The following is a 13,883-nucleotide window of genomic DNA, read 5'->3' on the forward strand; positions in this document are numbered from 1 at the left end:
ATACAGGGTAAAAAAGGAAGAAAGATTAAACAGAAGAACATGTGTTTTTTTTTCGCTATCTAAGTCATTTTGTTGTTTTTATTTAATCCCAGAATAATGAGAGCACTAAAGAGTAAAAAGAGTTGTACGCCATAACTCCTGGTTGATCCATTGATGCTGGGCAATTCATGAGCCGCAGATGGCAGTATACATGGATTATCTTTCTGTTCTGGATTTTGATACGTTCTTTTACGACTAATATGTAAAATTGGTAAAAACCGTCAGCTTCTTCAGAATAGACAAATGAATATAGAAAATATACCTTGTATATAGAAACATGTAAAATATATTATGATAATATAAACAGAAATGTTAATTTTGAGGCATCTAAATTTATCTATATGCAATCTCATTCATTGGTAGATTCATTTCGTCAAATTAAAATGTGTTTCAAATAATTCTTATCTTATCTGTGTTGAATTCTGTCATTATTGTCATTTATTAGCATAGGGGTGAGTATATCGAGTTATGGATATCATATCTCATAATGTTTTGGAATTTCCAGTAAAGTAAGGAATACGAACGATGGAAAAGGAGGGGGAGGGGGGCCTCGGGGGACTGTTTTATGAAAGTTGTCAGCACCGACAAGTAGTCTTTCTCCGACAGTTACCATAGTTACAGTCAGAGGCCAGAACATCTGAGCCAATTACAACAAGGATTACACTGAAATTGTCTGCGCTGACAATTTAGGTGAGTGTTGACTCTCATGAAACACGTACCCCCGGAATGGTATAAGAGACGGGGAGATGGTAAATATGTAGAGAGAGAGAGAGAGAAAGAGAAAGGGGGAGAGAGAGGGGGGGGGGAGGGGGGAAGAGGGAGAAGGAGAGAGATGGAGAGAGAGAGAGTTAGAGGGGGGGGGGTCGGTGGGGCGGCGGGCTAGAGAAAATTCGCGAATGTAACATACAAATCGCTGGGAAATTTTCCATATTCTTTTATGGAGACTAAGCTCTAATTCTTCGGCTGAAAAAAATTACTAAATGTACAAGGAGAGGTACCAAGGTATTTTGATTGGGGGGAGGGGGGGGGGGGGGAACTGAACACGTGATTCTGCCCTCAATTGAATATATGGTTATGGGTATTATGGGTATACGACCCAGAAACAAGAAACCGCTCTGTACGTGAAAACCGAATATGACAAAATAACTAGACCAAACATATGTAATTAAATAATGCATTTAATAATGTACATACAGGATAAGTTATCAAATTTGTACAAGTAGAGTAATCAACATGAAGTCCTACAGATCCAACTTACACTTAAAATGTTTTTGATCTGTTTGCATGTAATATGCATGGCGAGTTATATTTATAATTAAATATATCGTGTTAAATATATAGCGTCGTGGTCTAGTGGTTCTGACTCTCGCCTTTCAAACAGAGGGTCGTGGGTTCGAATCCTAGTCATGGCGTGTTTTTTCTTCAGCAAGAAATTTATCCACACTGTGCTGCACTCGACCCAGGTGAGGTAAATGGGTACCAGCAGGAAGTAATTCCTCAAAAAGCTGTGCGCACCAGAATCGGTAGACTGGCTTAGCCGGGGTAATATAGGAGCGCATTGAGCACCTAGCAAGGTGGATACGTGCGCTATACAAATCCTATATTATTATTATCATTATTATTTCCTGACGTACTGTGCATCGCGTCAGCGTCCAGCCCAGTGGCGGATCTATCTTTTTGCTAAGAGGGGGGGGGGGGGGTTGACAGGTTGGTTGCGAAGTAATGTGTCCTACCGCCCCTCAATCCCCCCCCCCCTTTCCCCCGTAGATCCGCCACTGATCTGCTTGCGCAACTCTCGTAAACGTGGAATCGGTGTTGGAGTTTGATCCCACGCTCCTTTTTAAAATTATTTTTGAGAGCCCCAGGTGGGGGCATAAACCCATACGCGCCTACATCTGCCACTGCTGTACCTTCGCATAAATTTTTCATCAATTAATTTTCCACGACGAAATATTGTTTTTCTTTTGAACATGCATAAAATAATTTACAAAACTCATGCTATATAATAATACTGAATTAAATTCAAAGAATAGTAATTTAAATTCGAAGCACCTTGATCAGGACTAAAAGTTAATATAATTCGTAAATGCGGCGCTACTGTTCTTTTTTTATTAAGAGAAAATCTATATTTCGCACAATGTCGGTAATGAAAAATAGAAACAATAAATATTATAATAGACATTTTCCAGGTATTAAGGGAGCGTGGTGCTTAATTCAGGTCGAAATAATGCATCCTTTCTATTTCTACTAGTCTGCTAGTGGTTTGGGGATAACTTGTTTTTTGCAACCTTTACATTTTTTACCACAGATATCCTTTTTGACCACATTAAATCAGGCTCCAAGTCTAGGATATGTATTTTTTTTAAGTCTCACTTCAATTGAATATAAAAACAGAGCAAAATTGCATAAAAAATGATAATTTATGGGCAAACTTTATAATAACAAAGTTCTTGCCCACACTGAGGCTCGAAACCTTGCCATTGCAAGCGTAAAGATTATCACATTGCCTGACGAGTTGCTCGAGTCGTTTTAATTCATTTTCCAAATAAACCATTCGTGTTTATGAATATTCATGAGTACTAGTAGTCTATAACGGACGAAACCCTATTCCAATGGCGGGAAAACAACGTCTCAGGAAAATAACGTCCGTGATATATCATGAGTATGTACTGTGTTTTCTGAAGTTAGACAAAACTATTCGGAATTCAAGAAACCACAGCCCTAGTTTTCCAAGCAAGCTTCGCTCATTACAACAATTTAAAAAATAGGACGAGCTTCATTCTTGAATTCACTATTTCAAATCTTTCGTCTTAACAAAACGATGTCAAAACCTATCAATTGTTTATTATGTATTAAACTAACAATAAACTAACAGCATTTCTCTGGAAATCTGTTTTCTCGGGTTTATATAGTATTTACAATTAATGCCAGGGCCCCGTCTTACAAAGAGTTACGATTGATCCAATCAACCTCAACTATATGGAAATCCATCAATGTCATCATTTTTCTTCAGGAAATGTGCAAAATGTCCTTTGTAAACAAAAAGGAGCATACTGAATTAGCAAGAAAACAATCAACATTTGAAAACACATCATTACCATGATTACAATTATCTAGAAAGCGTTTTGAATAAATAGGCATTTCAGATGTAGACATCGTTGGTTTTCCATAGTTATGGTTGATCGGATCAATCGCAACTCTTAGTAAGGCGTGGCCCCGGAGAACGTAGTCATATATTGCACGCTTCCTCAATCTGACTAAATGATGTTGACAATGTTCCTTTCTTTACTTTGTTTAGATGGATCATCCTAGCATGGTCTTCTTCGGATTCCTGGAAGAAAATAAGAGAAATTGGTAAATTGAAAATGATTGATTTGTACGTAGTTGCTTTCATGCAGATTAATCAGATAGCAAACAAAATGTCACATCCGACGTGGCCTACAGTTTTCTGAGAGACACACTAACATCAAAGACAAAGGGAATTCATATTCAATGTAAAGCTTGATGTAAAATCTGGTACTATTGATTTAATTATGGTTTATTATGTGGCAATCATGACCGCTTTTCATCATTAATGATGGCAACATCAGGCTCAAAGAACAATCTAAAGAAAATAATAGACAGAAAAAATCTTTTCGACTTGGGATATATCCCGTATATTCTACATGATGCTTGAGGAATGTGGGTCACATTTCATTTCATTTCATTTTGTTTATTTCCATTTTCAACAATTACAGTTTGTTTTGTACATTTTAACATATAAATAACAAAACATATTCAAGATTATTACATATCAGGTTGGAAATCGAGGAGGCTGCTAAAAAGCGGAGATGTAGAGTGCAGCCTCTTAATAAATATTCTTGTAGTTGCATAGCATATTAAAAAAAAATTGAGCATGAACCAGTTAAATTAAAAGGGAATAGGGGAAATTAAAATAGAAAAGGAAATAAGAAAAAGAAAGATTAAAGGTCTCACATAGCCCACCCCCTCCCCCAAACGTTTCAGAATCATATTCCTACATAAAACAATGAACTATTTCCCTCATTTACTGAATAAGAAACTCTTTACACAGAGTTGTTTTATTTTGTTAACGATGGCCATGAGGATACACGCCTTATCACACAAAATGACAACCAACAAACCGTGTGGCTCTATGTTAAAAGATGGGTATTATAAGTATAAAAGTTGTCTCAGATAACGACGGTAAAAAAAATGATATGGAAGCGAAGAAAAATTGATGAATTTTGAAAACATACACAATAATGATTCAATTGCTGTGGTAAATACCTTCATATTACGAAATAAATCACATGCGATATTATGTGATCAGAAGAGTAGATATCTCAACAATTGATATGATCAACTGCATCAGTTGATCATAATATCAAGATTAGAAATTAGTTTCGTCTTTGGTGATTCAATTTTCCTCCTCTTTCTTTCTAATGGGGATTTCGTTACCTTTACCAAAGTTCGTTGTGATAATTAAATAGCAGACTTCTTCATAAAGAAGTCATTGGATCCTTCATTACTATCAGATGTCTAGTAATACCATTTATAATTAATATTCAGTTCGAATGCTTTTGTAACATATTCTGCAAATAAATCAACCCCCGCCAAATAAAACAATATTGGAACTTTGAACAAGCTGATACTATTTATGTTAAAAAAACCTTATTTTGAAACGTGAAAATAAATTTATACGAAAAGAAAATCGTTTCACTTTTGTGTGTACCTCATTTTCGTCTTCATCTTCTACTTCCGATCGTCTCTTATGCCGTTCTTGGATTTCTCGTAATCGTTCCTTCACCGCAAGGCGCCCTCTTTTGTCCCTGAGTAGAGCATTCGTCACGAGGTAGTTGGCGAGCCACATGGACCTCGTGCTTTCCCTTCCCCGAGAGACTTTCTCTGTTGAGTTCTTTGTGACGTAAGTCCGATAGTGCTTCCATGCAATGTCTACGAGGAAGCGCTCGAAGAGCTCTTCGTTTGAAGGGGTTCTGGTGGATAAAAATAAAACATGACGCTGTCATGTCGTAACAATACATCCGAGTGCCAGCGAATCATCTCCCACATTAGTTCCAATGACATACATGGCGTCACAAGGTAGAACTACTAAGTATACTTCAACACTCAACGTTGCGTTAACAGGCATCAAGTGCTCTTTGTTTCAAGAAAATGGTAGTCTTGAGGAAACATCTACTCAACACTGCTCAATGAAAATAGACAACAGCCATTAAGGAAATAAAGACTTGCATTGTATTGAATTGCAAAAAACAAATCAATCAAGATTGGATACGAAATGACAAATCATAAAAGCTTTAATTTTTCATAAGAAAATAATAATCGACTTATTTTAGTAACCGCTTCAGATGGAACTTTAAAAACAAATGCCCTTTTCCTCATATTTTCCTTAATAATTATAATAAACAGTTCTTGTATAGCGCATATCACAATTATGAATAATGCTCTATGCGCTTCCAAAGGACCTGGATTATTACCCAAGCTGTAGCTTGGCTGGCGTAATTCCTTAAGATGACCCCCCTACGATTCCATTCTGCTGTAACGTCCTTTATCACATATAGGCCAAATGTCCTTTTTACCGACCCTCCTCCGTCAAACAGTTTTCGTCAGACGGTCTTAGATAGTTGCAAATTCAATATCAGGGAGCTTCGGGTTCTAGATATAGATGTAGGTAACTGGGTAGAAATTGACAATCCATGTGAGAACTCTCCTATAGCATGGATACTATCGAACCAAGCAACAATGTTCCAATAGATCGAATGCAAGTTTCACGTTTTCAATAACGTCACTTTCTATTCTGTCCAACTTTGGCAAAAGGAAGCAAGTGACACATCAGTCAAATTTGAGTTATTGTTGTTTCTGAAACACCCTTTGTATGTTGCACGTTCAGGTAAAATTTGGGGAAGAAATGATAGTTCTATGGAAAGATATTGAAGAAACTATGCTGTTATATTGCATTCACGCCTATGTAAATGACGAACAGACATTGCTCATTATCAACAAATGATACTTTTGTAACTTGCTTCCTTTTGCCAAAGTACGGCAGTATTGAATTTTAAAGATGGGTTACTGAAAAACAACAATAAAGTCTCGACTCTTCAGACAAGTTGTGTGTCTTCAAGACTGTCTTCACTCCTGAATACGGAGAGTAAACCTGCCTGAAGCGTCGAGTCTCCTCGTCAACTCTACTCAAGCCAGCCTTCTCTCATCTTCTCAAGCATCTCTAACCTATCAGACTCAAGCCAGCCTTCTACTCAAGCCTTTCATCTTACCTAATACTCAAGCTTTTTTGGTTTCCATTTTTTGTAAGGACTTCACTCATGTCCAAAGCACACTCTACTTTTTACCTCCACTCTTTCTTAGCCCTTTTCAGGACTTTACACGTGGTGTACTGCAAACCACTTCTGCGATTGTTCATACCAGCATGCAAACCTTCACACATCACCGACATTCATTCTTATACAATTACCCTTGATTGTATGCCCGAAACAGAAGCAACTACCACACCCCAACTGTCAATACCACAAATGCCACCACCAAACGCTGTTGTTTTCATTGATGCTATCATTTTCGAAACCATGAAATTGTTTATACATGAAAAGGAAACGTACGGGAGTACGGTATTGTGTTTCTGTCGGAAGATCTCGAGTATTTCCTTGGGAGCCATCTTCTCTATTCGCTGTTTGGTGACTCTCATTATACGGCAACCGCGGCTAACAAGAGTGACCCCAGTCAGCTGCTCCCGGTCACGAAGCTTAATTGGAAGGAGATCCTGTGGGTGAACAAAGGGGGGAAAAGGAGCAGCGAGATAAAAATGTATCATTCCACTGTAATTTTTCCTGAATTATCAATTTGTTAAATAACACGCAAAAAATGAACATTTTGGAAATGTATTTTTTTTCTCTCTTTGAAATTCATATCTTGCCCGAAAGCAAGTATCTGGTACATTCCTTGCAAATCGTTCTTACTAATGAAATATTATTCATGAAATATTGATGTGATTTGGTTATAATAAAACAATCGCTAATCTTTATCCTTTTCTTATTATTCTGAGGTGCGCTGTCGGCATTACGAAAAATAGTTATTAGTATGTTTTATTTTATTTTTCTTCTATCCTTACATAAATTAAATTAGTTCATAGTTTAGAGACCTGTACAACAAAATAGTTGGAGTGGGAGGGGAAATTGTGTGATACTGGGTCCTTTTGAGAAGACGAAATGAATAGCGGGGAACTCATGAAGATGCAACCGACTCTGTCTTATAAAGAGTCATGATCGATTTGATCAATCTCAACTGTATGGAAATCTATTAATGTCATAATTTTTATCACTGAAAATTGAGATAACTTCTGCTTGGAAAAAATATGAAACACCGAATTGTCAAGAAAAAGGTGCGTGTGTACCTAGAAAAAAAATTAAATACATGCATTTTAGATGCTGGCGTTGTTGACTTTCCATAGTTGTATTAGATCAGATGAATTGCAACTCACTGTAAGACGGGCCCTGATCTATTGCCGATAGGAAATTTATACCTTTTAATGCTAAAATACATGTATATATGGTCCTTACGGTTGCATGTCCAACAGACATCAATCCAATCGACATATGACATTTTCCATTCTTTGTCCACTCGGGTATTAGAAGAGCTTTTAACTTTTCCATGATCTTCCCGTTGAGGGCGCTATCCATATAATTTTCTTTATTTGTGACAGAAGCAAGGTTTTTGGACATCATTTCCTTGCAGTGTTGGGTCAGGGCCTGTACCAGGTTGCATTCCTTTAGGAGAGACACCTTCCCCTGTTACAGAAGGTGAAAACATCACCATGAGTTAAAACAATTGTTACATTACTTTTCCTGGGTTTCCTCGTACATTGCAAAAATAAAGAAAAATGAATGGATAAATAAATAAATAAATAATTAAATAAATAAACAAATAAATAAATAAGTAGGTAAATAAATACAGAAATCAATAAGTTAATTAAATAAATAAATGAATAAATAGTTAGATCAGTAAGTAAATAAATAAATAGATAAATGAACAAATAAATAAATAAATAAATAAAAGTTCAGTTCAGTTCAATTCATTTATTTAAAAATCACAATATAAAAATTCATAAAAATACATAATTGAGCAAATGTAAACCATATTTATGTACATGTATTACAAAAGTCTTCCACATAAAATATGTATGTATACAATAAGTTAACATTTTAAACAACAGAGGAAATGGGGAAAAAAATAGAGTTTGTCTAGATAACCTCCCCTAAAGGAATTAGACAAAATATAATTGACAAAGTAAGATATAAGAAACTTATTTGTCCACAATAAAACACAAGATCAAACAATAAAGGGGAACAAAAAAATACCAAGAAACAACCAAACAAACCATACACAAAAGTAAAAGGTGGAAAATAAATCTACACAAGTTGAAGATTGATTAAATGCTCCTTTATACTTATTTGAAATGCATTATAATTCTTTATTGATGTTATAATACTTGGTAGGTCATTCCAAACTGTTGGTGCTTTGTGACTGAATGAAAATAACAGATTTTTCGACAGCCCATGAATTATATTTATTTTTATTCTTTGTATTATAATTATGTACTGACATATTTAATGAAAGCATATTATTAAGTAAACAAGGTAAAAACCCAATTTTATGTTTGAACAATAAAATCAAGATGCAATATCTATTCAACTGATAAATGTCAAATTAAAGCAGACAGAAGATTATATTCAAATGAGAATATATAACAGTAATGGTGTAATATTGATGGCGATAATGATGATCATGATAACGATGCAAGCCCGTACAAACATATTATTTCCGCGAGGATTTTCCCTTTTATCAATATATTCTGACTGCCAAAAATTGCTTTCCTCCTGCAAAATCCGACAATCATAATTATAGATCAGGATAAACAAAAATCTAATGCATTTTTGCACATTTAGCAGACTATGGAAAATTGTATTTCCTATGTAAATAGGGCAGATTTAAAGCCAGAAAATGCAGAAAGCTTTATTGCTCTAAATAATTTTAACGATTCAACCTTGCAACAGTGGCCTATGAATATAAAATACGTTACAAATGCAAAGGATACAATGGACGATTTAAAAGAAGTAGAGCGAACAGATTAATTTTTATTAGACTGTGAAGCAGCATGAAATTAGGTTTTATTGTCGAAACCGGGGGAACGTATGAATATACTCTTTGAAATATCAATGGTATCATAGCCTATTTGATAATAATCTGGAGGTCATTTGGTTTTGTGTTTTCAATAACAAATAAAAATATTACAAATATCAAAAGTAACATGTTATATAAACATTTTCCTAGATTTAAATAAGGATTTCGCAATACTAAGCACTGTCTTTTTAGCTTCCCTCAATTTATTTTTCTTGAGTAATGCTTGGATTTATAATTGAAAAAATAAACGGAAACACACAGGTGACAATATAAACAAATTGTTAACAGCAAAAGAACTTAATCAACAAACCTAAAAATCAGGTCAACAATAGCTACAAGATACCCGATGGTCGTATCCCGAATTGAACGAAATGTCCAACTACATGAACTAATTACTTGCAATGTAATGCCTTTAGGAAGAACACGAATTGAATGCGCATAATAATAATAATAATAATAATAATGGTGATGATAATAATAATGATAATAATAATAATAATGATGATGATAATAATAATGATGATAATGATAATAATGATAATAATAATAATAATAATAATGATGATGATAATAATAATGATAATAATAATAATAATAATAATGATGATGACAATAATAATGATGATAATGATAATAATGATTATATTAATGCTGCGTGTGAGGTACCAGGCGTCGAAGAAGGGTTGGAGGTGGCTATCAAAAAAGCTCTGCAAGTTATTCTTCTAGAAGAATCGTTCGTAAAAAACCTAGTCAGCTCCATAAAATCTGTTCTTGTGAAGGAAATTGAATCAGCAGTTTCCGATCATGTTGAGTCCATCTTATTCGAGAATGCAAATCTTCTGGAGGAAGTCGGTCGTCTAAAAAACAGAGTCGAGTCGCTAGAAGCTGCAGCTGATGAGGCGGAGCAGTATTCACGCCGCAATTGCCTGATTTTCAGTGGTATTGCTGAATCTGCAAACGAAGATACTGATGCCAAGATCATAGAGGTGTGCCAGAGGAATCTGGGTGTTACAGTGAAACAAGAGGACATCGATCGTTCTCACCGCCTTTCCAGCCATGCTGCGCTTGAGAACAAGCAGAAGGATCCTCGTAGTCGTAAGCCCCGGAATGTCATCATCAAATTTTCCAACTACAGGGCAAGAGAGGCTGTATACGCATCTAGGGCTAAGCTGAAAGGCCTTTCAATTTACATCAATGAAAATCTAACACGGAAGCGATCTCAGCTGTTCTGGCAAGTAAAGAAGGGAAACCTCCCGCAAGTCCACAAAGTCTGGACTCAAGACGGAAGAGTAACAGCGATGAATAAGAGTGGGAAAAGAGTTGCTCTTTCAAGTGTAAAGGACCTCGGAAAACTTGACCAATTGAAGGAATGAGACAACAATAGCAATCAAATTCACTGAACTGTAATACTTGGTCTGCTTGAGCACACAGGCGAATTCCTGTTTACTATTTGCTTTAAATTGCACTATTAAATATACGATTTGTTTTTAATAACGTTAATCACTAGAACTTGGTTCTTATTTTATTGAATATTTGTATAAAATTACATTCATTACTTACACGTAATACTTTTCACTTGTTTTGAAGTGTGACAATTTACATTTTATTGTTATTGTTGCTGTTGCTATTTTGCACATATTCGGGTTTTTCATGTATATATATTTGATAATTAAAATGATTAATGTATATAAATTGCTTAGAGTGGAGGAAGTAAAATCTCAACCTAATTTCAACATAAGATTTAATGATTAAATACCCATGTTCAATTTGTAATAAATCTGTTAAAATAAATCAAAAGGCTTTGTTATGCACTGTATGTTCACAGTGGGTGCATATAGTTTGTGGCGGGGTCTCAAGAGAGACCTATGATTCAGATGAACTGTTTGAAAATTGGCAGTGCCCGAAATGTATTCTCCAAAGTGTATTACCTTTTTGGAATGATCCTGATCTATCTACTGAAGTCGTGTATAACTGTAATAATATTTCTGTCGACGCACATGATGATATGTCAACCGAAACTAATGATTTTGCTCTAAAAGATATTAAAGGTATAAAATTAGCTCATCTTAATGTCAGAAGCATTGTTAATAAAGTTGCTGATTTACAATGTTGGCTGAATAATAACCCTTATGATCTACTAGGAGTGTCAGAAACATGGTTAACAAAAGAACATTCTGATAGCTTGATTTCTGTTAAAGGTTATAAGTTTGAGAGGAAGGATAGATGTACTCATGGAGGTGGAGTGGGATGTTTTATATCAGAAAATTTATCGTATATAAGGAGATTGGATCTTGAATCTGTTGCCTTAGAAATAATTTGGTTGGAGTTGCAACGTAGCAATAGTAGCTCATTATTTATTGGTATACTGTATAGAAAACCGGATAATCATTTAGATTTTTTTGACAGTCTTGAAAGTAATCTTGAGAAATTGTATACAGTTACAAACAACGTCATCCTTCTTGGTGATTTTAACTGTAATATGCAAACCATAAATAATCTTTCTAGAAAAGTTTCCAGTCTCCTTACTACAATGCAAATGACACAGGTTATATCTGAACCCACTAGAATTTCACCACATAGCCAGTCAGTAATCGATTTGGTATGTATTTCTGATGCACTTGTTGACAATATTATTAAGTCAGGAGTGCAGTCAGCTGGACTTAGTGATCACTCTGTGATTTTTACTGCAATTAAAGGGAAACATCAATCCCTTTCTCCGAAAATAACTAAATGTCGTTCATTCAAGTACTTTGACAGTGAGAAATTTAAAGATGATGTAAGGAAAGTTGATTGGCATGAGTTTTATTCCTGTGGGACTGACGTTGAAAAACTGTGGCACTACTTTAAAAACACACTCCTGGACATTTGTGACAGGCATGCCCCCGTGATATCAGTGCGGCAAAAACAAAGAGGGGTACCTTGGATAAATGATGATTTTTTGGTGTTAACACGCGAAAGGGATTATTATCGAAAGCAATTTAGAAAAACAAGATTAATTTATTGGTGGAATAAATTTCAGTTTTCCCGTAACAGAGCTAATAACTTGATTAAAAAATTGAAAAAGAAGTATTATCAGGACAAATTTAAGGACTGCGAAAATGACATAAAAAAGAACTGGAACATTTTATCGAAGCTTATACCTAAGAAAAATAAAACCACGAGTCATGATGTTAAATTAACAATTGATAATGATCAAATACCTAACAATGAAATAGCTCACGTTCTAAACAAAGCCTTTAATGAAGTCGGCTCAAGGTTGCAAGCCGCTTCGGGTAATTTCTCGAAAGATTTATTAAACAATTTACAAACTCTGTTTATTCCAGATTGTGAATTTAAATTTTATGCAATCAAAAAGGAGTATGTTTTGAAAGAACTATTACATATTGATTGTTCGAAAGCGGTCGGAGTAGATGGCATTCACCCTAAGTTTCTTAAGCTGGCAGCAGAGAGTATAGCTGGCCCTTTAACCCATTTATTTAATGCAACTTTACAAACTAGTGTTATTCCAGAAGATTTTAAAACAGCAAGAATTACTCCTGTACATAAGGGAGGATCATTTGATATTGACAATTATAGACCAATTTCTGTGCTTCCAGTCCTGTCCAAAATACTAGAGAGAGCAATACATGATCAATTGTATAAGTACTTAAATGTAAATGATCTACTTGCTAATTGTCAGTCTGGCTTCAGACCGTCTTATTCTACTGCCACTTGTCTAACTGAGATTACAGACTTTTTGTATGATAAAATGGACCGAAAACATGTTACTGGTGGTATTTTCTTGGACTTACGCAAAGCTTTTGATGTTATTCCTCACAATTTTATACTTGCAAAACTTAAGTACTATGGTATTACTGGCAATGAATACAACTGGATGGAATCGTATTTAACAGACAGAAGGCAATTTGTAATGATTAACAATTGTCGCAGTGAATTTTTGAAGATAAAATCAGGTGTCCCACAAGGATCTATACTGGGTCCATTGATATTTTGTATTTTTATTAATGACATGTGTAATTTGAAATTGCATGTACATTCTAAAATGTCTCTTTATGCTGATGATACCGCCATTTTTAATCACGGTGAATCAATTAAGGAGGTACAAAAGTATTTGCAAGATGATTTTGATTCAATAAGTAAATGGCTAGACTTAAATAATATGCATTTACACCCGCAAAAAACAAAAGCCATGGTATTTGGTCAAAAGAAAAAGTTGAGGGGTGCTCATTTGTCAGTGAAATTCAGGAACATACAATTAGAAAATGTAAAAAAGATTAAATACTTAGGTGTCATGCTCGATCCGGGCTTGACTTGGTGCGAACATATTACTAATATCGTTTGTAAAATATCTCGGGCAATAGGTTGTGTAAGGCGGATTAAGCACTTACTGTCCTTTGATATTATGAAGAAGCTGTACTTTTCTATGGTTTTACCTTACATTGATTACTGTATTACATCTTGGGGAAGCAGTGCAAAAATACATTTAGATAAGATACAAAAACTTCAAAATAAATATGCCAGAATGCTTTTGAAAAAAGATTATAATACATCACAAATTTCTTTGTTGCAGTCACTGAAGTGGCAATCAGTAGATCAGCGTATAAAATATCAGTATTGTGTTCTTGTATATAAAATAA

At 34.9% G+C, this 13,883-nt stretch overlaps 1 protein-coding gene across 1 annotated transcript in view; it reads right to left on the minus strand.

Annotated features, from left to right (window-relative positions):
* Positions 1-1,201: 1,201 nt before the first annotated feature.
* LOC129268101 (uncharacterized) overlaps positions 1,202-13,883 on the minus strand; it is a 34,526-nt gene continuing 21,844 nt past the window's right edge. The window contains exons 11-14 of the mRNA XM_054905686.2: positions 7,626-7,853; positions 6,669-6,829; positions 4,772-5,033; positions 1,202-3,370 (exon numbers count right to left, since the gene is read on the minus strand). Of these exons, the coding sequence (XP_054761661.2) occupies positions 3,269-3,370; positions 4,772-5,033; positions 6,669-6,829; positions 7,626-7,853 (753 nt within the window). The 3' untranslated portion in view covers positions 1,202-3,268. The remainder of the gene's footprint in view (positions 3,371-4,771; positions 5,034-6,668; positions 6,830-7,625; positions 7,854-13,883) is intronic.

This window comes from Lytechinus pictus, chromosome 9, assembly GCF_037042905.1.
Source record: "Lytechinus pictus isolate F3 Inbred chromosome 9, Lp3.0, whole genome shotgun sequence".
Lineage (NCBI taxonomy): Eukaryota > Metazoa > Echinodermata > Echinoidea > Temnopleuroida > Toxopneustidae > Lytechinus > Lytechinus pictus.